The sequence below is a fragment of the Mya arenaria genome, chromosome 3, assembly GCF_026914265.1.
Source record: "Mya arenaria isolate MELC-2E11 chromosome 3, ASM2691426v1".
In the NCBI taxonomy this organism is placed as follows: Eukaryota; Metazoa; Mollusca; class Bivalvia; order Myida; family Myidae; genus Mya; species Mya arenaria.
In genome coordinates, this window is record NC_069124.1 from 13,457,211 (window position 1) to 13,483,674 (window position 26,464).

The 26,464-nt window shown below is 35.1% G+C and overlaps 1 protein-coding gene and 1 long non-coding RNA gene across 2 annotated transcripts; one reads left to right on the plus strand and one right to left on the minus strand.

Annotated features, from left to right (window-relative positions):
- Positions 1-4,079: 4,079 nt before the first annotated feature.
- On the minus strand, positions 4,080-12,604 carry LOC128228852 (uncharacterized). The gene is made up of 4 exons (XM_052940379.1): positions 12,497-12,604; positions 10,231-10,314; positions 6,917-7,172; positions 4,080-5,487 (listed from the first exon to the last, which is right to left on the minus strand). The coding sequence occupies exons 2-4, from the start codon at positions 10,279-10,281 to the stop codon at positions 4,163-4,165; spliced, it is 1,632 nt and encodes a 543-aa protein (XP_052796339.1). The 5' UTR covers positions 10,282-10,314; positions 12,497-12,604; the 3' UTR covers positions 4,080-4,162.
- Positions 12,605-17,443: 4,839 nt separating this feature from the next.
- LOC128226676 (uncharacterized) lies at positions 17,444-19,074 on the plus strand. The gene is made up of 3 exons (XR_008259716.1): positions 17,444-17,568; positions 18,525-18,619; positions 18,902-19,074. It is a non-coding gene; the product is annotated as an uncharacterized LOC128226676 (long non-coding RNA).
- Positions 19,075-26,464: the final 7,390 nt, after the last annotated feature.

Genomic DNA, 26,464 nt, shown 5'->3' on the forward strand with positions numbered 1-26,464 from the left:
ATTTTTAGTCTAAGTGATTTATATGAGCAATGTTCGAGTTAGCCTATATTGATTGACATCATCGGTGCAGTCCGATTTAGAGCCATGAGCTGAGACCTTTTGAACAAGTCCACTGTAACATTCATCAATAGGTTAAGGGTGTCATATTAGGGTTATCTGTTCAGAGCAGCAAATATTATAGCCATTATAATTATGATTTACTATACACAATTTTTGCGTCAGATGTGGTCATATCTTCAAAAGAATAAAACAAAAACACATTTCAGATAATTTTTTAAAAAATGTCGCAACTATGGTGCCTCAAACCGCAATGACAGCAATTCTCATCTCAATATAAAATTTCATATCAATATTTCGTTCGTAGCAAAAACAATTATTCAAAGTTGTTAAACCGATCGATTGCCAAGCGCAAGATCCTTTAAAATTTAATGTTGCGTTGTGGTTATCATTTTAATGTATCGAAGCTACGCCGTGAGGGAATGTCGTTTCAGGTAATGTGCTAATTAGAGAATGAGTTCCACACGAGGTATTAAAACTTTGACTTTGATAAAAACTGTACTAAAATAAGATTTCGGACGAACTTTAAAACATATTTTAGTTAAATGTTCAAGATGTGCGTGTTGTTGTGTGATAAACACCGAAATAGCAAAATGAAAAAATAAGCTCCAGACTATATAACTATGGAACGAAATAAATACGAAAAAAATATTTTATTGATAAGACATCAAACAGCATGCTTTGAATTGTATATTTATATAAATAATGGTTAAATTGGCCAAAGCAAAACATTATAATAAAACTCATTTTCTCGAAAAATATCTGTACTTCTTACACCATGTTTATATAATTGTGAATAACATGTAAAGGAATTATTGCTTCAGTGTTATTGAAAATTGTATACATATTATTATGTCAGAATTTGAGATATTGATGGTTTTTGAATGTTACAAGGTGATTTTGGTTTTTGAAAATCTGTGTCACCCTTGGTTATGTACAATTCAAATAACGAAATATGTTTTCAAACATCAATTATTAATACTTAAATATAGTATTTCTGATTAACACATTACTTTGGAGTACAGTAAGGCAAAGTCCTTCAATGAGTTGGTTTGATCAAGACCAAACATAGACAAACGAAATGGTACAAATGTTTCGTATTGTTTTGTTTTATTCAAAACGTTACCAAATGTCTCCTATCACACTGAATTGAAACGCTCCCATCAAAGTGCATAGCTTTTAAACACTATCTTCACGGTGTCTATTAATGTACACAGGAAATAAGAAAGCCGCTTAATGCACCATCGTCAATTGCAGAAGTGATAATCTCACAGTTAGGTGCTCCTACAGTAGGCCTGAAGATGTAATGCAATTACCTAATTGCAGTATACACGGTGTGTCGGACCAAAATCATTCAAATTCAGTCTTATAAATACAACTGAAATGTTCCATGGGTTTAAACTCGACGCCAGATAGTGATAAATTCTAGTCTATATCTACTAGATTCACAGAAATATTCATGTATTATAAACATACCTAGTTTTTTATATAGTATATATGCACTGTGCTGTTTGTTGAGTTTTGTGCTGTTGTTTCATGTTTTATGTTTGGTTTTTTTGTTGTTGTTGTTTGTGTTCTATGTCCTTGGCGTTTACCCTGTGGCATTAAACAGGTTTATGTTTAAACTTTTGGCTACGGAGCTTGTTCTGTAGGTTTTCACATAAGTCTAACTCTCGTATGGAAACAGCACGCGATCAGAATGTGTTTGTAGACGGGCATCTGTTTAGTACTTAATGCCTTAACAACAATATATATACATCACCTGGGTGCAAGTTGATTACTCATCTAGCGGCGAAAACCGTCAGACAAATATATAACAAGGTAAAATAATATGCAAGAATGTGTGGTATGGAAACTCTAGTTATACACAAATAACTATAAATACAAAAGGGTATTGCCATTTAACATAAGGTCGACTGGAAATAATTAAACCTGTTTAAGTAGTGGAGGAGGATGAGGTGTAGCTTTTTAGCGCAATGCTTGTTCGTTGAAGACAAAGGTATGACAGTTGCGATTACATTTGTTTTTTAAGAATACGTTTTATCTACGTTTTAATTTCACAGGTTTGTATACTAAGTGATATACAACTAAACAGTTTTCTTAACCAAGCCAATGAATGCAGTTTCATGGCAAATAACATAATTACCTTTATGTTCCATAAAATGTTACTTAAGTATTATACTAGGTTCATTAATGACTCCCATATCCCTCGTATTATATTTATATATGCTAGCTACAATAATGACATCATACAATCAGTTGATCACAGCAAAACCATTCATCTTTACAGTCACAATCACTCATAAAGCCATGGTATCATACCGCACTTCTCAAGTAAACCTGGGAGAAAAAGTGCGCCCGGTGTGGCGCTCGAACCCACGAACGCCAGAACACTAGCACGGTGCTCTAACAAACTGAGCTAACCAGGCGCCTGGTTCTAACCCACACACACTCCTCCCCCATTAACCTTTTAGGCCGACGGAGGCAATCCTTCCGTTTATAGCTGCCACCTGTCAAGTAAACCTGGGAGGAAAAGTTTGCCTGTTGTGGGGTTCGAACCCACCGGATCACTAGCCAACTGGGCTAACCGGGAAGCTGGTTCTAACCCACACACACACTACACTCCACCATGGTTTCGCTTGGCAGGAGGGGATACTCCTCCCGCATCCTCCCCGTCCAATTTCTTAATTTGATTACAATCTGATCCACAAAAGTGGAGTTTCATGGCTCAAGAATTCCCCTGTCACACAATTCCTGTATATCTTTTTAGTTTCAACCTCTCAACCAGCGCGTGGATAATGAAAATGTGTTCCCATCCTTTGATCTCAGTCTAATCCTCTCAATCAGCCATGGTTGTGGCTCACAGACACCCCATCCATCTTTCCAGTGACAACATCTCACTCAGTAATAGAGATTTCTACACTGATCAACAGCATGTCATAAGTTTATGAAATTGATACTTTCATGTTATGATTTACTGAATGGTGTTTTTACAAAATATCATACCTGTTACATGTACGTGACAAGCTCTGCTATGTGTACCAGTGAAATTTATGGTCGTAATTGAATCAATAATCCAACAGGGATTAATTCTTTGTAATTTCTATCCGACCAACAATTGTCAAACATTTAAATATAAGTGTACAAGCCATAATGACAACAACTGGAGAATAAACTGTCAGAATAGTGACCTTCGTTTAGAATGGTAAACAATGCGTATTGATATCCTTAATGAACAAGAAATTACAAAATGGATATCTCCGACAATCTATAGAACTGTGATTTCTTTGTCTTTGTGTGTTTACAAAAAGTATTCATAGTAATTTTATATAAGCATACTCTGAACTATATTGATAACTATTTGGGCGCTATTTCGCATATCGTAGTTTCAATTTTCATGAGACTGTTTTCTTCAGTGTCGTCACGCTCTGATGACATTTTGGTGTCCGGCATGCACGCGCTCAATATGTTTTATGAACAGAAAAATACTGGTTCCATCACCTTGATGTCTTTTATTTAGGTTCATAGTGGTTGCACTTTTGAAAGAAAGTAGTGCTAAGTGCAAAGTACATACATGTAGCTCAGTTTAGAGCCCGTATACGCATTTTATCATTGGCACGGACTAAATCCTCGCGAATTAATCCGGTGGACATTTTGAAGTCACATATTTAGTAATTAACGGATGAGCACAAATAATGCAGTTGATTTCCAAGGATATAAACTTTGTTTAATCACAGTCTGAAATATCATTTGTAATCTACCCAAGAAAGATAGTCTGAATTTTTAAACGCCAATATCCTGGATTTCTGTCTAAACAATATTTGTACTCTGAAATACGTATATGTTTATATTAACAGAATGATTTGCATTGGAAATGAATTGCTGTAACGGAATGTTAATGTAAACGCAGTAAGTGTACTTATCATCAAAACATTGTTTTAGTATTATAGTATGGAAATCATTATTGATAAAAATTTCATGAAAAAATATTTTTATCAGATAAAACCAGATAATGAAAGACAGTCGTTCATCTTAGTGTCGAACGTTTACAGGTTATTTCTTAAGCTGAAGCCCGCCGTTAAAAAACTTCATAAAACGACATTACCTAGAAGTAATCAGATCCTGCCACTGTGCTTTTGAAGTCCTGATGAACTCGCGCTCTCTCGTGGTCGTGAAGATCACTGTCAACCCTTGTTGAAAAGCCCAAATCAGGTATGAGGTGTTTCTCTAGTGAAAACAAGGCTTGTGTAAGAGAATCGTTTGGTATGTTTCTGAATAGATCAAACCTCAGTTTAGGAGAAGGCAGCAGTGGGTATCCCGGGAGCATTGTTTCAATTACGTTGTTATCGGAAAAAAATAAGTGAGGCAGGCGCTTTTCCATCAGAGCTACGCGAATGATGTCTATGAAATAGAGCAGCGCTATTTGCACACCATCCACTTCAAAATGTGGGTATTTGTGGCAGAGATAGTTGAGAAGGTAAAAGGCCAACTGTTTGAGATGGTAGGATTTTAGCACTGATACAATCTGTGGAGGAGAGCCACCAGATTCTTTAGCATACTTCTTCGTTTTCACGAAATAGGTTTTCAATATTCTGAGCGCGGTCAGAATATACAGTTTCCTTTCATTTTCACGAGCTACATCTAGTATGTGTTTCTCGTACCCGGTAGATTTTACAACCCAAATGCGGCTTTGGTCTGCAGTTTTGAGGGCCTTGAAGCTATTGTCTTCTGCCCATTTACACACTGCGTGAATTGGACATTGCATCAGTACACCTTCATAGCTTGTAGTTGTGTCATATCGTAGCAGAAAGGCAGGAACAAAATCTAAGTCAATCTCTTTGTCTTTAAGATGTCCAATGCCGAAAAATTGTTCAGACGCTTTTAATGTTATGGTTAGATTGATTGAAGGAGGATTCATTTTTCTTTTCAAAGCAAACATGCATTTGTTCGTATATATGATATTGTGTATAAGCATCTGTGAATTTATTTTGAAAACAGCCGAATCTACCATTGATTCGAAGATCTGCACGTGAAGATGTTTAGAGCTTAGGAAGATCTTTCCTTCTTTTTCTATAAATACTCCTTTCTTGTACAGCATCGTGAACTTGTTTCTTATTAATTCGAGTGTTACATCTCGCAGTTCTAAATAGCAATAGCCCGGAATAAACTTCCTTTCATCCCTATCTATGAAATGTATTTGTTCAATTCGCTCGTCGAGCCCGTCAAAGTGAAATTCAAGCATTGCGTCAAATTCGTCTGCTTTAACAACTTTCAATCCCTCTCGAGAACTGCCCTGCCGTACGTACGAGTTGATAAGGAGACCCTCATATTTTTCAGCCTGACTGCGCAGTTCTTTTTTAAGTAAATCCATCACCTTATCAACTACTTGTCGAGACTCGAACCAGTCCCTATCGTCAACTTCCATGTCTCCTGAAAAAGTTTAAAATCTGCAGTAATGCACAACGATGAAGTTCAGGGAACGCAAATTTTAAAACCGAAATGGTTAAAAAATAAACTAATATTTCACGGATCATTAATTTAGGATCTCACACAAGCTGTCATTTAATATAAGATTTTATTAAACGATTTCATAATATTTAGAATTTTCTTAGTGTTCATGGATTTCCGCAACGTGCCGACGATTACTGCGAAGCCTTACTTTACACTGCATGTGTGTTGATGTTAAAAAAGCTCCACCAAGAATGTTTCCAGAGAACATGATGTTCTAGCCGTCATGGGATGTGTAATGAGAAATCTGTGCTGCGGAATTCGTATTTGTGTTTTTGGTAACCGACAGCTGATTAAACTGGCAAGCAAATGACATTGATTGCATATTGCCTGTGTTTGTCAAGATGGAGATGTTTGAAATGTTTCCGTGTTTTTTTGTCACTAGTGTGGCAGCCTGTTTTTGTTGACTGGCTGGATAGTTCTGTGACTAGTGATCTGCATTATCTAGTTTGCGGGGCATTGTTATCAGAAAGTTTTCGAACAAGATGCTTTCTGGCTCTATGATTCGTTAGCCACTTGTCTCCCGGAAGTCCTATAGCTTCATTATTTAGGTAGGTAAATATTTGTTCGCGTTTAAACCATTTTTTACAAACAATGCGGAGGGATATCTAGGTCGCGTGTGATAAGTCTAGGCAATAGAAATGTCTGATATGTTATCTTACACATGTGTAAGATAAATATATTCGTAATCGGTATATTACACGGACAAGGGTAAGCATGTGACTACTCATTATGAAAAAAAGAAACATTTATGAAGGCTAATATATATATGTTAACAAACAGGTGCTGGTTTGTTTTATCATAAAATTGAAATGAGTTAAACATAGCAATGCATTAAAATAAAACAAATGCATCAACACATACTGTACCCTATTAATAATTCGGTAAAAAAACGGTTCAATTAATCCCGGTGATAAAGATGGTTGATATTTCAGTGCAACTTTGTTATACTCATATTTTCATAAAGACAATCGTACACACAATCTTTCGTTTTTTATGTTAGAATATTCAGTTTTACCATAAACTTTTGTTAACAACACAATAAAGCTTCCGTCAAGCTTCCGTCAATTCAAAGATATCCGTGCCTCGAATGCTATTTATATGTTTACGTGTTAATTCAGTAGATTTTTAGTTCCATATTGGTATGTTGAGGAAGTTAAAAGGATAGTCCAAAGATACAAAACCAGCCTTTATATATATAGCATAAAGTATTCCACTAAAAACTTTTATAATAATGTTTCTTATGAAATTCGACCCTTCAACACTTCCTTCACATCGCACATTACTAATATATATGGTATATCATAATTATAAGAGTAAATATCGGATCATCATTGAAACGGTTACTTACCCACGAATGACGAACACATGAGCTTCACCTTCCAGTCCAGGTTGTTTCTTCCGTATATCGTGATAGGTGTTTGCCATTCGTTCTGGTATCTACCAACGGGTAGGTTCCTCTCGGCAAGTATAAATTCTTTCCCTTGCACCTCGGAATATGACACATCCCTATGTGGCTTGATATTTTCTATTTTGAACTTGCTCGTGACGTAGTGTACTCCTGGCTCATACTCGAAATATTCCTCAGTATGGGCCCTAAGGGCATGCTTTGAAATAGAAAAATATGTGCTTCTATTTATTTAAAGACACAATAATTTATCTGGGATGTGAATATATTGAATTTTGAAAAATACAAATGTCATTTTTCGACGAAATTGTTTACTTTGTTTAATTCGAAGTTTTTGTTGTTGCTTTTTTCTGTTGTTTTGTTTTGGAATCACTAAAGTGATCCTTTTTTATAAGATCACATAAATCATGAAAAGGACGAATAATGATCAAGAACATCATAACATACAACTATTTCATCTTAAAACAATGCATATATGCGAGATACATATAACTTAAAAAATAATGATTGAATTATAAAACGGTCGGCAATTAATAATGCCGATAAGAATTTGAAATAGTGTATTCACACCTCTCTTTAACAAAATCTTAATTTGTTTTTGGCTGACTCTTTTGGTCTTTCGGCAATGGCCATTTTAAAGTTCACGATATTTCTCTTTCCATTTATTAAAAATATAAACCTATTGTTGTTTTGGACATCGCCAGAAAAGTGACAAATGTGGCTCCAAAATGTCCCGTTGGACAGACAGCCATATGAATTTGGGAAGTTATACATGTAGCATACAGCATCTATCATATTTTATGACGGCCTTTGTTATTTGCTAAAAAGAAAAGATTAAACGTTAAGATGATATTTCATCGTAAGAAGAAGTGGATGCCAATCCGTTTCTGTTGTACTACTTTGAGATGAGATTGTTGGGCATTATGTATGTATGTATGTATGTGAACACTTTTCTTATTGTGAGAATATTTTTTGCCAGGAATCAAAGTTTAAATTAGATCATACAATACAAATGGATTTCAATCATTTTTATGTTATCAAAAATAAGAAAAAAATAACAAGTACTAGATAAGTTTTAGGTGAATGGCGTTTACCGTATTTAAATCCTGGCATCAATTAACAATAGATGCTATTCTCTGGTAGTGTTTAAACTGCGTATAACGTTCAAGTGCTCATGTGTTATAGACCCTTTATTTGACCATATGACATAGAATCAAAAGATATCATGTGCTGGCAATTACCAGCTTGCCTTTCAAGTTTGACGTCCCTTGATCTTAGCGTTCTTAAGTCATTGTTCGGAAACATTCTTTTAGCTAAAGGTCACTACGATCTTAACCTTTGAACGGCCGATAAAGTTTGTTGTCCCTGTACCCAAGCATTCTTCAGTTATTTAGTGGATATTGTTTTGTTTTTTTCAAATCACTACAAACTTGATCTGTGACGCACTGACCACACACTCAAAGGATTCATGCGTCTAACTACAACTGCCGAGGGTGCGTATACAAGATTAACAATTTATATTCATACTCTTTGTGTAAACACTTATATACTCTATATTTTTCTTTTGCAAATCATTCTTCTATGTTAATTTATTGGCACAAATGACCTCAAAATCATGACATTCCGGGAAAAGTTTGATTTTCATGCAACAATTACATAGACAAGAACTGTCGAGGACCACAAGCTCGATTATACGCTTTGTCTTTGAGATCAACGTATTGATGATGTAATTTGTTTCAGTAAAGGTAACGTATTGATGGCAAATTTAAACAGTCAAGTAGTGGCCATTATTTGTATTGGGTTATGTAACCTCAATGTGTTATGGCCGTAAACAATTGTATGAAGAATTAAGTCTAATAAATGAACGGTATTGGACATTTGAGTTCAGAGCCCGAGTTGCTTTTAAACTTCTATCAAACAGTCTAAAGTCGATCAAGGGCCATAATTTGAGTTTAATTAGTTTAATGGTGATATGGAATTATGTTACGTAAATGTACGATTCCCGTGAACAGTTATGGGAACTAAAAAAAGCTATTATTTATTTAAAGTAATCGAGATATTATTTAAAATCAAAATCTGCCTTAAATCTTTCAGGTAAGGAAGGGCATTATTTTTTATTTATGTGTCAAACAGAGGTGTCTTATTTAACTTTGTGTAACCCTTGGGCAACAGTGAGATGCATGAAGTCAATTAAATAAATGGTTTTGGAGTTCTGAGGTAAACCAAAAGTTATCCTTTAAGTATTTTTCGTTTTTAAGATAAAATGGAGTAATGAAACCTGTGATATCCATGAACATGTATGTAGTGTTTAATGTCAATTGAATTAAGTGGATGGGACTTTGAAGTGAAAACCCTTCTAGAAATTAAACCAGAAACACAAGGTGCAATAATTTCCTAATTCAATCAGTGGCCATTATTTGTTTTAAGGGTTCAATTTACGAACGTGTGAAATGTGCATTGAATTGAATGAATGGTCTTAAAGTAAAACGTATAAGAACCGACTTGGTTCTAGAGTTTAACCGAACACTTTGTGCCCGGAACGTAAATAAATCCTTAATCAATTAGGGAATTTGATTTGTATTTAGGATGATAAGGAGCTATGTTACCTGGTTGTGTGATTGTCCAACTACATGAAGTATAAAGTTAATGAAATGAAATATATTTTTGTTAGAAGTGAAAATGCCAAGTAGCCTTAAGACGTTAACAAGACTCTGACGCTGACGCAAACACAGACATCGGGGCAACTAGTATAGCCCTCCTTATTTTTCACATAAATTGTATCAAAATGGCGTCTATTTTCCGATTCCGATAAATTGATGAAACCTTCCTCAGATAGTATTTGCGTGTTCATCAATGTTATAAGGTTTTCGATGTGATATATATGTTATGGGATTAGTCACCGACTAACGTCATTACCTATAATATAAATTGAATTATTTCGTGTGTGTTTTTCCAGTGCAACAGCACAACGTTGAAAATTCTTACCTATGCGGTACTGTCTAAGCAGACAAAACAATAACTGATATGAGAAAGCAATATCAATATACAACAATGTACCACTGAATTAGTGATAACATCACAACAAGTATAACAACACATGTACAGAAACGTGTGATTTATTAAGGTATATCATCGAAAACAATTAACGGCTCGAAATATTGTGAGAATTGAAACAAGTCACAAAATATGTCAGTGGCAAGGATAGCATAAAGAGTAATACATGTACATTGAATGATAAAATAAAGACGGCAGCTTACCTTTAAAGTGAGATTCGCCTTCCTTATATCTTCATAGGTTACACCAGACATTTTGACAGGACTGCTGAAGGCACACTTGGAAACCTAAATTTTGACATGTAAATTGTTCCAGTTACCGTTTGCTAATAACAAAACGGTTGAGCAAGTATAGAATAAACATACCATGAAAGTATTCTTATATATATTTGAAAGTATATGTAGACCTGGCTTAAGCTTTAATATAAGTGTGTCAGGAAATCACCTTAACAAAACTTATTGGTGTACCAACAAAACAAGAGCTGTCACTGTCAGAAACGAATGCCCCCGAAACGGTATGCAGGTGTGATGCAAAGGTCATTAAGAAAGGGAAAACAGCAATGAAATGATTGGATGAAGAAATGAATGTTAATGAACAAGCGAAATGTATAAAACACATATTACTTCACTTTGAGGTTTTGAAACACTACATCAGAACCATGCACGATCACTGTTATATGTTAAATTTTGTTGTTGAATTTATGCCAACTAAGCCATAGAGGTATAGATGGTCATGACAGGAACCAAATTCATGGGTTTGTGTGTATGAATACTGGGTAAATTTCGTTTAATGTGAGCGTCTTGCATATTCGAGGCATTGGGGGGTGGGGGGCAAACACATTTTGGTTGAAAACACCAATTTTAACAATTCATCTGTATCTGTTTTTTAACCAGCTGGACAGATTTCATGTGTACAACTGTATTCCCAGATATGTGCGAGTTGTCCATACATGAGGAAGTTACAGCTCTAATACGAGAAACTACACCGTATGTCTTTAAATACCGAACAAATAGTAAGTGTGACCTTTACCGTCAAGGAAGTGATACGAGTCTTGCATGCGACACGTCGTCGTGATATGTAAAATAGAATATGAAATATAAATATGAAATTATTTGAAAACATGTTCGTACATAAGAAAGATACAACCCGAAAACGAACACCTTTGTTCTTTTAGGCAGCATTTCAAAGTAAACAAGCACTTAGTGTGACATTGATTGTAGACGTAGGGACACAGTTCACGTCCTCTTTGTCGTTATTTTTTAACAAATTCATAACAGAGAAAGTTACACCAAGTTAAAGTTTGTAGTTAAAACTGTCAGATTTGCTTCTACCATTACGGCGCATGTCCTAAAATTGATGATGCCAGAGGGCTATACGATCAAAGGCACGGCGAATAGTAGGTTGACAATGAAACTGGGGATGAGACTCTCACTGTTACTCGATGTGGTCAGTAATTGACATATGGTGTATGGTAATATTAGGTCAATCGGACATTTAAATAAGGAGAGCAACATGACCCCAAACTGAGCATGAATGCTCTCATCGCCCATTGGGCTGAGGACACCTCATAACGACTTTGATCTTCTATTTGTTTTGAAAATGTCGTCATTATCAATAACGACATAATCTTTTCCCCATGAATTCGACCAAAAATATCAACAATATTTTTGAAATATTAGCTTTAGAAAATGTTATGCAACCGGTATGGTATGTAACCGTTTTTCAGTGGCATACCTTTGAAGGTATTTTTGGACGCTACTAGATTTTTTGCCGCGGAATAGGAAGGTAGATCTTCCCGTTCGTTGTAAATCCAACAAGTAGAGACGATCGATAATTATAATTGCAGAAATAATACCTAAATGATGTTAGGAGTGAGTTGATATATTTGCCAGGATTAGTCTAAGGAAGAACTAGAAAATATCAATAAATGATAAATGCATTATGCTCTTCCACCTATAAACGAGTGTTTTGGAATGGAATAAACAATCGCTTAGAAAACATCGTATAAAATTGATTACTACAATTTTCAGTGCATTGTGTAGAACTGAATATACCATGCACACCAAGCAGCACAGTAATAGCATTTCTAAGCATCTGATATACATTTCGTAGCATGAATCGTACATTTCCGAGCATGCATGCAGCATACTCTACTGGGCATAGAACATACCTTTCTCAGAATTTGACATTAATTACTAAGCATTAATAAATATATTTCTTATCATGTAACTAACATTTCTGAGTATGTCTAATATATTTTTATTCATGACAGATACATTTATGAGCATGTAATGTACATTTCGGATAATGTGTTATTAACCTCTAAGCATGTAATTTTCTTTTATGCGCATGTAATTACTTTTCTAAGCATTCAATATTCCTTTCCGAGCATGTAATATACATGTTTTTGCCTGTATTAAACCTGTCTCAACATACACGTGCGCATTATCAGCAAAGTAAAACTATTACCTTTTTCAAACGTCTAATTTAATCGCGAAAGTATTTTTGAATCCATATAAACAACACCCATATATCTGAATTGCATCAGGTACAATATCTGTTCTCTGACGATTGGAATGAGTTATGCATTCTTACATTCTCTGCCAAGAAATTTGGATGATAATCAACGATATATGCCAGAAAACATCTCGTGCGATGAGAAAGTGAACGGAACTAATATTCGAGTGTATTTTTTGTAATACGCACAAGCGCACCGTGGTAAAATAGCAGATAACAGCCCGTGAGTTCTGCGGCCAGAACAACCGAAAACATCACCACTATGAAATAAGGGTATTCGTCGGGGAAGACGTTCATGGTCGCAACGAAATGATATGCATTTAAAGAACGTAAATCTGAAATCGTCGGAACCCAGATAACAAAATTCAAAAGAAACGATGGTTCCTAAAAACGATTTTAAGAAAACGACAATTCGCGAATTATCGAACACTTAAAATATTAAGTGTAAAGATTGTAATGTCGGTTACACGTTACCAGCCTGTCAGATTTCAGTGGTTGTTCACTATACATATATATTGAATAATTGTTTAATCATTGACTTCGCCTGGTAGCTTTTCAAATGGTGGCGTCGCTTAGCACCCTCTCCTTTTCTGACCGATCAAGATATCCTCCCTGTTTGGTTCCTTTCTCATGAGCGTTTGGGTAGCGAGTCGAATGAATTATTTGGTGAACGAATTTGATGTGCATTTTTCAAATTATATTCAAATTCTGTAAACCAGCAATTACATCAGGAGTAATATATGCAAGGGTCTTCGTTTTGACTTGAAACCAAATCAGTAAACGTTTATAATGGACAAGGAATTAAACCCAAATCCGCGATATACATTTCGGCACATTATACATGATGGTGTTATGTTGTTTGATTGTGAAGTTAAGGCCATTGAAACCATGGAAACGTTCGGAGATGACATCTGGGTTTGTGGATTCCCAAGATCAGGTGATGTGTTGATTTCTTCCTATGTTTTAAGAGATATATTTAAGATATATTAATTTAATTTAAATACTTATTGTACGCATCATTGTTTCTTACACTAAATATGTTCAACGTTCTACATATCGTATAGCACGCTGCACCGTTGCTTACTAATATTAATCTGAGTAGATGATGAAATAATCGGACGTTGGTTTTTAACTTTATAGATGTGCTCGCTTTGCTTATGACTCGTTCTTGTAACAGTAAATATTAAGTTTATATTAATAAACGTTGTTTTAAATCATATGGTATATAAACAGCTAAAAGACGGATGTATCGGTAGCTAGAAATCAAAAATACTTCATATACAAATGAATTATTTTTATGTTTATCAGGTGAATATGTTCCGTGTTTTTAGGATATATAAATATTATTTTTCAGGGACAACATTGACTACAGAGATCATTTCCTTGGTGCAAACCCTTGATTTTGAAAAGGTCAACACGGTGCAGCTTAGCGAAAGAATAGCTTTTATTGAACGATTGGACGAAACCATCCCAATTGCAACAGGTTGCTATCATAGTATCTGCACACAATGATTGCCTATATAAATACATTCTAGTAGTGTTCGGTAGCAAATTACACGACCTCAAAACGCTAGCTCCACCACTTTAGTGCAGAGAAAAAGAGCTGTCGACACTTCCGTGGTGGAGCTGTGCCCTATGTTTACATGAACAAACGTGAGTATGGTTTATATTTTATTTGATAATTCTATTTAACGGACATATTTCAAAAATCGGAGAATGTGGTACCGTGTAATAACACTTCTACTGCATGCTGGTTACTATTTCGTTTCAATATTGTGCAAACTGTGGTGCCAGGAGCTTTTCTCCCGCATCTGGAATGTGCATATTTTGAGATGTGATTGCATAGCAAGTACACCTCGGTGCTTACACACACCGTAAGAACATTCCCACGCATGCAAACATAACTGTTATGCATAGTACCTATGCCAGAATACAACAAAACTGATAAGCACTTACTTAAAAGGAAAAATGCACATATTTATAAAAGTGGTTGCTCTGTTGCCCTAATGGTGGCGCTGTCGAGTATGTTTCGCGCTTAAAGTAATATAAAAAGATAACGCTTTTGGAATGAATATCAAGGTTGCCATATTTATCATTCATTGTTATCATGCTGGTTATGCATACTTCTTCCGGAAACAAAACTCTACGCTAAACCTTACTAAAAACTATTTCGAAAACAAATGGCTTGGTGCTGTATTTTTTACCATAAAACTATAAGTATCTATCATGTGTGTCCGGTTAAGAGAGGGGTATTCTTGCATACCGGAGGTGTGTATACGGTCATGTGATCAGTGCTGGAAAAACGCATATTTCATTGGGGGATGTAAAATGCGTTTTTCCAGCACTGGTCACATGACCATGACATGCGTGTGACATATCTTACATGGGGGTGTAAGATATGTCACACGCAACAACGCGCCATTTTTTATATATTTTATTGCATGGTTTATGAAAAGTACATTATTTCATTTCAATAAAGCACAATCAAATATATAAGTATGCAATTAATTAAAATAGATAACAAATAATCGTAAAAACGCGATTTAAATAGTTACTATTTGGCATCAATAGTGGATTTAAAATTACTACGCTTTATGACGTCAATAAACAACGTTTCACGCGCATTTTGGTAAAATGCACAAAATTGCGTTTTCTACGTCAATTTTCTACAAATTGATAATTTTAGATATGCAGGAAAAAAATATCAATCATGTTTTTCCGGTCCGGATAAAAAAATCCGTCCCTTAGGCCATCCTTAAAAAATTGAATGTTTGCTGTAACGCGACCGACTCACGAAATTACCGCGACTCAACTTTTTTTTAGGCCCTCCAGGACGAAATTTTTTTTTCGCATCTCCGAGCGTACGGAAAATAATCTTTCCGCTCATTATATTTTCTTTCCGCTCATTATTTTCCTTCGGCTCATTTATATTACGTCATGCGGTTGACTTTTGTTTTTATCGACAAAATGGCCGACGAAGGCTTATTTATTTATTTGTCCACTGCCTAGTGTATCCATTATAATTAAGGGTCAATACACAATTTCAAGAGATTAGGGTGTCTGCAAGGTAGCAGGGGTCCGGCCCTAGGCTGTAAATTCCTTTAGGCCCAACTGACTGCTCGCCTGGTTTGTCTAGCCTGACTAATCATGAGCAATCAAAATGATGTAAGCTTTACTTTAACATGGTATATCATAGCTCAGCCCAAAATCCAGGTTTACAACACATTCATGGGTCATGATTTGTACATGATTTCTACAGCATTTTGGTCCCTCTTGCTGTTCTCAGTTACTGATAGGAGTATGGGAACTTTATAGAACTGGTAAACAACTCAGGATGACTGAGATTGCCCAGGAACATTGTGAGTAGGTTTCTAAAAATGTTACTCAAACAAAGCCAATAAACAAAAATGATGCAATGCATTAGACTTTATTAACAGGAAACTTATTTTGGATGTTCATTATAAATACCAAATTTATTATTATAATGTTCTGTCACTATTTATATTGTAATCCTAAGAGTTTGTTGTACAACTATGTAGACACACTGATGAAGTATCTAAGTCTGTGTCCATGGGATCTGTCCAAATGAGGATGATGGAATGAGACATGTCTGATGATAGTCATCACACTGTACTACATGATAATGGATTAATGGATGAGGTCTGTCCAAAATGAAGTGTCAAGCAATCTGAAATGATAAGAAACTTATTTACTGAGTAATTTAAGGCAAACAATGGGAAAAAAAATCCCTACCTACCTACTCACTGTAAAAATGATGGGTAGCGTTACAGCAAACATACAATTTTTAAGGATGGCCTTAGTCACGCTGCGTGGCCGGTAACTCGGCTTACGCGCGTGCACTCGGGTCGGATTTTTCTATCCGTACCGGACACACATTATATATACTTATAGTTATATGGTAAAATTAAAGCACCTAGCGTTGTTTTCGAAATAGTTTTCAGTAAGGTTAAGATAGTTCGCGAAGAGTTTTGTTTCCGCACGTAGTATGCATAACCAGCATATTGTTCAATGAATGATAAACATAGCAACTTCTGTATTCATTCCAAAAGCGTAAACTTTTTATATTACTTCAAGCACAAAACATACTGGATAGCGCCACCACTAGGGCAACAACGCCTTCACTTTTATAAATATGTGCATTTTTCCTTTTTTAGGAAGTGCTTATCAGTTTTGTGGTGTCCCGGCATAGGAACTAATTATACCAGTTATGTATGCATGCGTGAGAATGTTCCTACGGGGTGTGTAAGCACCGAAGTGTACTTGCTATGCAATCACATCTCAAAATATGCACAAGTCCGATTCGGGAGAAAAGCTCCTGGCACCACAGTTTGCACAATATTGAAACGAAATAGTAACCAGCATGCAGTAGAAATGTTATTACACGGTACCACATTCTCCGATTTTCGGAATATGTCCGTTTAATGAAAATATCAAATAAAATATAAACCATATTCACGTTTGTTCATGTAAACATAGGGCACAGCAGCTTAAAATTCTTAGAGCTTTATTTCCACTGTATAAGAAACAAATTATATAAAATATCAGCAAAATATTGTATAATATTATAGAATATGCTTATTCGAGTATTTTGACAAATTGCAACAGAATGTCAACAGTTGCCAAAGAGTCATCAAGGTGAAAACGTAACAAAGAACGTATTTTATAAGTTACATTTTGATTTGCAGGCATAGACGCATTAAAGAACGCATGGAGCCCAAGGTTGTTCAAGTCCCATCTGCAGTACAATTTTCTGCCAAAATAATTACGAGACGGAAAAGGAAGGGTACCTGTCCACAATGTAGTATAGATTTCCAAGCATGAGTTCGACTCTCTAAAATATTTAACTGTCATTGATCATAAAATGTCAAACCTAATTTTACAGATGGTGTACGTGTGTCGGAACCCTAAAGATGTTGTCTTGTCCTATTACAAGCTGTTGCAATGGTTCGACTGGTGTGATATGTCATTAGCAGAATTCTTTGAGGATTTTATTAGTGGAAAAGGTAGCAATGTACTTTGTTAAGGTGATTTACGAGTGTGAGGTGAAAAATAATCATTTGTTAAGGAATTAAGAACAATTATATGATTATCAAAATGTAGTATGATGCTGCAGGGCCCTTTAAATTGTCATTCGAAGCGTCCTGTTTTAACAACTTCTTTTCATTGCCTTAGCTGGCTGTTGTGCCATGATTTTTAGACGGTCGATCAAACTATGTAGTTTGTATACACACCAAATAACATTTTACCTATTTTATTAACCATAACTTATTTTATTTTGTCTTTACCATCAAAGTACTTTCATAGGTTTCATACTGCTTGGTATATAATTCATTTCATATATGTTAATCTTTTTTTGTTAACCATATAAATCAGTGTGTGCATACCTCGTGATAAATTACGTCATAAATGTTACTTCGGAAGGCAGTCGTTTTCTTTAAATGAAGATTTAAACAAAGATTACTTTACTATTTATAAATGAAACAGAAGACAGTTCATGCCGCTTACATTGCAACGTATCCGGTCTTTATAAGAGTTTGATTGAATGGTTAGGGGTTTTTTTTAAAAAAAAACTTCGACAAACCATTTAACAAAACCGCCGCCAGATGGAGCACTGTCGACACATCATTTTGGAAACAGGTTGGTATAGGTGTTTGGGGAAATTACATAATCTAACCCCGGGAATAAAAAAGGCGGGGCTCTTTGAGAGGCATAAACTGTCCTTTGTTTCATTTAGAAATGGTGAAGAATAAAAATGTTATCTTTGTTTTAAGTCATCATTCGAACCAAAATGGTGCCTTCCGACGTAGCATTTATGGTGAAATATATGACATGGTATGCACACATTGTTAGTGTTTTTTTTACACATTTACACATTTAATATGTTTTTTTTAAATAAAATTTGTTTTATAGATTTCAAAACCAAATTATTTTGAATTATTTTGGACATTTTATATTTCAGTTTTGTATGGTGCTTGGGAAGACCACGTGCTTGGATTTTGGAATAACACCGAAGGTGGGAACGTTTTATTTATGAAGTATGAAGATGTTGTCAAGGTAACCGGAGTTGTGCCTTCTTGTCTATGTAACATGGTGTCTTGTTCATTAATGTTGCATATATATATATATATACATGAGCCATTTTTATAAAAAAAAATCCACTGGTATGGATTTTATAAACATTATTAAATAAAAACGAAACAATAAAAGTAATAATTTATAAACATTGTTTTAATATTGACCGTTTGTTGAGTAGTTTTCGCTCCGAAAACGCGCCAATACAAAATGGTAGAAATTAGTCACGAAAATAACTGAATTAAAAACTATATTACCTTTCAGGATATTCCAAAGACCATAGAAGACATAGCAAGCTTTCTTGGTAGAACACTGACCGATGGCGATGTTAACATAATACATCAGCACTGCGCTATTGAAAGCATGCGAAAGAACCAGACGCTTAATTTGGAGCATTTGACTGCAAGTAAAATGAAAGATGGATATGGAGGTTTCATAAACAAAGGTTCACTTGCATATTTCTTGGAGATAACTTCTATGTAAAATAAATGATACAAATTTATGATAGACACAGATATTGTAGTGTGTTTTGTTATATTTTTTCACTGAAATTCCACTAAAGTTGCATATTTTACAATCTTCCAAGACCACAAACGCTTATTTGTATTAGTTTCGGCATATTATATATTATTTTTTACACCTAAAACCATTTAAAAAATACAAGACAATCAATGGGTCAACAAACATTGCTATATTTCTCACTAATTTTATATCCTGAATTTGATATATTGACAATGTCTGTGTTATTGCAGGTTAACCTGGAACTTGGTGAGAGGCGTTAACGCCCGGGATGAGTTCTCGTCTTGATGATGTTTTGAAACAGGTCGCAGAGAAAGGACCGTCTTTTGACTGTTGTTAGATAATGTAAAGTGAATATGTGCTAATCACTAATACAACATATGGAAATACCTTGTTGTCAATTTGTGGAAAGGAAATTGCAGTTCTCTTGACGGCGTTTCCAATTACATCAACGTACTTTAAGTATTGAACTTGTTTCAGTTGATATTAAATGACGTTTATTTGTTGTTTTCAGAATGCGACCATAACTTCATTTTGAAAATTACGTCGTGGAAATTGCGTTGTGCGCGTCAGACTTGGAAGTGAGAGCGTGTTAAAGTTGATTAATAAAAAGTAAACAATATCAAATTGTTAATAACTGAAACAATGAATTTTTATTTTTATTTCCTTGGCAAACATCCATAAACAGAATAAATGCAAATTATCGGTCGCTTGCTCTTTATTGGGGGGGGGGGCATTTTTCCACAACATCAACTAGGATATTAAATGCATTTATTCAAATATAACCTATAGGCAAGGTACCCAAACATAGGTCAAGTGTTTTAAAGTTTATAATAATCCTTACAGTGCTAGGGTTAAAGCAAAGATGAAAACTGTTCGAATTTAAATGATATTTCACAACTGTTCTCGATAAAAGCCGAAATAACCTAGCTAGCACAACATCTTATAATAAAAAAATGTTTCATATACTCATTATGATGACAGCAATATTTTGTGTAGATGTGTACAGGTGCGTGTGTAAATGTGTGTGTGTGTGTGTGTGTGTGTGTGTGTGTGTGTGTGTGTATATATATATATATATATATATATATATATATATATATATATATATATATATATATAAATTTAAGTCTAATCCACATATATTGAATTCAGTCAAAACGTAATATGTATATTACAAGATATATGCGGCCATTCTATTATAGAATTAGAAGAGACTATAACACTTTTACATATCATTTAAATAGTAGGCTGAGTCAGGTAATCCTGACACTAGGTGTCTATATGTTAATCTAAAATGGCTTTCAAAAAAAGACTTTCTTTGCAAAAAACTCTATTCTAAACTTTGCATTCTAAATAAGATAATGTTTAACCTCACAATGGAGATAAAACGTATGTTCTTTAATGCATATATACTAACAATACTTGGTTATTGGTGTAATGTGTGTCAAACACAATAATGTTAAGATAAATAAAGTAGCAATTTTGCAAACAAGGGTTGCATAAATCACCTCAAAGGCCAAAAAAATCGCCATCCCATGAATTAATAGATTTTTAATGGTTTTTACCTTTACAGACATATCTAAGTTCCACTGAGTCACTCTTGTTTATATCACTATTTATTACATTGACCCCTGTCAATATAAACGATTAACTTATCAAATGATGAACACTTTTCACCTCGATCGGTTTCATAACATGATCTTTGTTTAAAGAAAATACTACTTATAAATTTTCTTAAAGATTTCTTTTCTTATTATAAAATGAAAGTATAGAACACGATTTCTGCTCACGTTAGGAATGAAAAGAGGATAACAACTTGTATGTAAATTCAAATATTTATATGAAAAACTACAGAAAAAAGCAAAGAAGCCAAAAGTTTAAACATAAACCCCGTTTAATGGCACAGGGTATGCGCCAAAGACATAGATCACAAAAAAAAAATCACAAACAAAAAACATTGATCAACAGCACATTACTCCACATACATTATACGTCCCATCTTTTAAATAGTGTATCACAATGAGTACGTTGCATTAAATTCATGCTAAATTATTTCAACACATTTAATTGTAAATGATAGTGTCTGTCGGCGGGTGTATAACATAAATTTTGTTTAACTTGCTATATTATAAACATGCAGAACTGTGAACTAACGTAAAGGTGGCTTCTTGCTTTTCCCCTATTTCATATTATCAAACACACCCCAGTCATTTGTATAATGACTTTTACATTAAAAAGGTCAACAGTGTAGTAAACTACATTAAGAAGATTGAGAAGACAAGTAAAATTGATTCTTAAATATAAAATCGTACATCGCAAATAAAAAATATTTATATAGTTTATATAGTTTAGTGCCAAACAAAACTAAGTAAGATTTGTACTTACACCTGATAGCAAGCCTCTTGCTGTAATAAGATATAATATAACAAGGATTCAAAGGCAAAGTCTCGGTGCTATCCTGCTAATGAATGAAACCATGGTCAAAGTCCATGCGGAACAGACAATCATCAAGAAACACAAGGCAAACCCAAACAAACCACCATCTAATGTACCGTCAGTTCACAAACGCCCTTAAAACAAACGCAGTCGATTTACAAGTCAAATGACATGACAGCAAACGCAATAATTTAAATCCCAACAGAAAAATTAAAATAAAATGTTATCTTAAATTTTAAACAATGATATGAACATGCGTCATACGTTTCGACAAAACAGTTTTACTTTCTGTTGTGTTCTTAATATTACTGGGCAAATGATTGGTATTTTTGAATTAATCAACAAAATCACAACTCAATTTTACTGTTAGATCGAAACTTGAATTTTTGATCGACTTTTTCAAGCATTGATAATAAGACTTATAAAATTTATGTATAAATAAACGTTGTACACACTGCACCATCAAATATCGTTATGACGTTATGTCAACCTTTATAGCAATCCCTCATCAACAAACCACAAGGTAAACTTCTTATTTGAAATACTTATTTATTATTAAGCCACTTGAGCCCTTAAGAACGCATGAGTCCTGGAAAATTGCACCTGTGTCGTAATAGGAGGACTGCCAGTCTCGTCGGTGTCAAAAGTCTCCAATGTGCATAGACATAATCTTTAATACCAAACTTCGTTCTGGACATTGACAATACGACAGCGGCTACTAAGCCACGCCCTCTGATGTCAAGGGAGCGAACTCTGTATATGTCCGTCAAACAAACAAGGAAGCATTGCAGTCTCGCGTCGTTTCGCTTACCGATATTCCTGACGGTTTTGGGCCAAATTATCATAAATGTGACATTTCACTGCGAAAAAAAAGTAGGCAAAGAAATTTGTAACTGGCTGCTACATCGGAAAGCTCGATATATCTTTAGAGGACGACGATATCTAACAATTACGGGGTGAAATCTATCCAAGTCCGAGACATCAGATAGCCGCCATATTGTCAACATTGACATCGATACAAAGGAAAAGCGTGTGTGTGACGCATACTGTAAATGCAAACAAGGGTAAATTTAACTTTTAATAACACCGGTCATTCTTACAGAATTGTTGAAACAAAGACAAAATCATCACACAATATGAGTAAATCATGAATGACCCGAATGGGGAACCCGGAAGTGACATAAAATGACAGTAACATGCCAGCTATATAACCTTATATTTTATAGTATGAGCAGATATGGTTTATTAAGTTAATGCATAACAAGTTTCAGTTCTCAGCGACTGAACACTCACCCTTATAAATAATAGTGTAATAGTTGACAAGTGACAATTGTGAGTGATACCAATCTGTAACTTTTGCATTGCTTAAACATTCACATGCTTTGATTCTTGTTCTTACAGAAATTGTGGAACATGTTCACACTCCTTGCCTGTTAAAGTAAACTTGGGAGGAAAAGTGCCCCCGGTGTGGGGCTTAAACTCACGACCACCAGAATACTAGTACGGCGCTCTAACCAACTAAGCTGACCGGGCAGCTGGTTCTAACCCACACACACTACCCTCCCCCATTAACCTGTTAAGACTGACGGAGGGTCACCTGCTGTTTACCGCTGCCACCATTAAAGTATTCTGATTGATGTATATAAGGAAGTCCCGTTGTTATTGTTTTCAACAAGCCTACTGCCACAGGGAACCTAGAATAAGACCAGGAAGGGCCCCCACATGATATTTGTCAGTCCAGGCAATGTCAACCGCAAGAGAAAACCGGTGATGGCAAGTTTTACAAATAATCGGTACTTTCACAGATTGATCGCTTTGACAACTTACAAAAGATCCGATTGCATTTATCATATTTTGGCTCAAAGAGATTTGCTTTGTGGTTTATATATAAGGACTTTATTTAAAGAATGCCAAAATAAGCTCATTCTCAAACTAAAACGTGTCAAAACAGAAATCTGTGAGAGTGCAACTTTAAGAATGGGATGAACTATCATTAAAGGATATAGATTTACGTAATTGGCACCATATATAAGAATAACATTGAAATTATGTACATGTTTGACTTGTTCATTATTCATAATAAGAGTCTACTGTACAGTAAATCTTTATAGCACATGATTGGCAAAATCAAGTGAACTCAATAATTGATTAAAATGTACAGTGAAATAAATTGATTTATACAGCAAATAAAACCTTAAAGATTCAGGCCGTTTTTTTCTTGTTTTTTTTGGTGGCTCAAATATTAATCTGATTTTTTGAGGAGGTCTTGCTGATGTGAGCCGGTCCCGGTGTAAGCTAGTTTAATACAGTACAGTAGCTGCTTGAGGGTCAGGGATTTCTTGATTGGGTTTCCCGTCGACAAAGTGCTGATATGAAAATAAGAAATCTATAAAACTGGTCGAAATGACAGCAGCAATAGCCATTGACATAGTAACCATGCGAGTAGATGAGATTCGGAGGCATTCCCTGGTTGGGACAAAAATTTAGTTGTACCATATTTCCTAATTTAATTTGAAAGAAGTTTAGTTTATAAGCATATATAACGGTATCAACTAAAATACCTCTATCTTGAATGAAATTAATCGTGTCCATGTTGAACCTGATATTAAATGGCCATTAATGCCGATTTGACAACACAAGCGAAAGCATAAATGTACGATGTTTAAAGTTTAAAAATTGTAACACTAATTTAGGTCACGGACGGATAACTTCAGTATTAAATCAATTTAAAGCGGATTGATTTGCACCCCTTATAAGTAAATAAGTAGTTTTGTTCAGAAACATACTTTTGTACAGACGAATAGATGTTTCGCCTTTGAACGATCTTTTAAAATTCCCATGTTCAACTGTTGGTGAGGTCTTCCACATAGTCTGATCCAGCATTTGCATTTTTCTGAATGACTCGCTGGTTTCGAAAACGGAATAACACGCCGTTCTGGCTGCCTTGTATCCGGAGAACAAATGTAAAAACAACACCTTTTTACCATAATACTTAACAAGAGGGCCAAGATGACCCTATATCGCTCAACTCAGTAAAACTTTGTGCTATAGACTTGTTGATAATTAAAGGGCAATAACAGAGATTTGGCTTCTCTGGTGTATGAAACTGTTACCTAGATAGTGTTAACACGGTATTTCCATAGATGGGCTCTGTGACCTAGTTTTTTACCCCAGATGACCTATATTCTAACTTGAGCTAGAAATCATCAAAACAACCTATCTGACAAATTTCCAAGATATTTGGGCTGAAAATGTTACCTCGAGAGTGTTAACAAGGTAGTTCAATATTTGGGCTCTGTGACCTAGTTTTTGGCCCCAGATGACCCTATTCGAACTTGAGTTAGAAATCTTCCAAACAACCTTTCTAACAAATTTCCAGAATATTTGGGCTGAAAATATTACCTCGAGAGTGTTAACAAGGTATTTCCTTATTTGGGCGCTGTGACCTAGTTTTTGACCAAAGATGACCCGTATTCGAACTTGAGTAAGAAATCTTCAAAACAACCTTACCGACAAATTTCCAGGATATTTGGGCTGAAAATCTTGTCTCGAGAGTGTTTAAAAGGTATTTCAATATTTGGGCTCTGTGACCTAGTTTTTGACCCAAGATGACCCATATTCGAACTTGAGCTAGAAATCATAAAAACAACCTTTCTGACAAATTTCCAGGATATTTGGGCTGAAAATGTTACCTCTAGAGTGTTAACAAGGTTTTTTCTATATTTGGGCGCTGTGATCTAGTTTTTGACCCCAGATGACCCATATTCGAACTTGAGCTGGAAATCATCAAAACAACTTTCGGACAAATTTCCAGGATATTTGGGCTGAAAATGTTACCTCTAGAGTGTTAACAAGGTTTTTCCATATTTCGGCGCTGTGACCTAATTTTTGACCCCAAATGACCCATATTCGAACTCGTCCGAGTTATTACTGGGATAAACATCCCGACCAAGTTTCGTGACAATTGAGGCAAAAATTGGACCCCTAGAGTGTTAACCAACTAAGTGTGGAAGGACGACAGACGACGGACAATCATTGATCATAAAAGCTCACCCTCAGCCTACGGCTAAGGTAAGCTTAAAAGGCGAGGAAATGCCAATGCATGTATATGACGGACTCTGGTCAGTTTGATGGACAAAATGGCGGATAACAACACTGTTTATCAGCGCTGTATTCTGAATGGCTGATAGGACCTGTCAATCAAATTATGTCGTAAGGTCAATAACTAGCGCTGTCATTTTAATTGAATTCATGCGACCAAAGCTATATACGAGTGTGTAGGAATGCTACCTAATTACGACATCTTTGCAAATTTCCAGACTCATCGGTATTTCATATCGACAATGTTTAAAATGCTACTTTAAATAATTATCATTTCAATTGTATGTTGTTGTTTTTTAAATTCATTTTCCGGCTGCTTGAGCAAATATGACCAACTACGATGTTTATACATTTGTGTATTATGAGTAAGTAAGCTATCCAAGTGTGTTGTTTCGAGTGGGAGCATTAATATTATTAGGATGTGGGGCACAGCCAGGATGTAACCATAGTTAGAGCTATCCTCGTATTCAACGTGCACTAGTGTGTAGCATTGTCACACGAAACGCGTTGCAAATTCCTCTAAGACGACAATTAGTATATTTTTCAATATTTTTTTTCAATAAGAGGGAAATCGAACCTGTGACCCAAGGATTCAGAATCAAGCTCGTAACAATTAGACCTCGATTCCGAAACACGACCAAATAAGTTCAACCTTGCGACATTAACCAACCGGGAATATTTAAGTTTTATGTTTAATTGTTATCAAGGCCCATAACTGAGCATTTTAGTGAACACAAAGCCATTGCATGTACAAATGGAAACATAAAC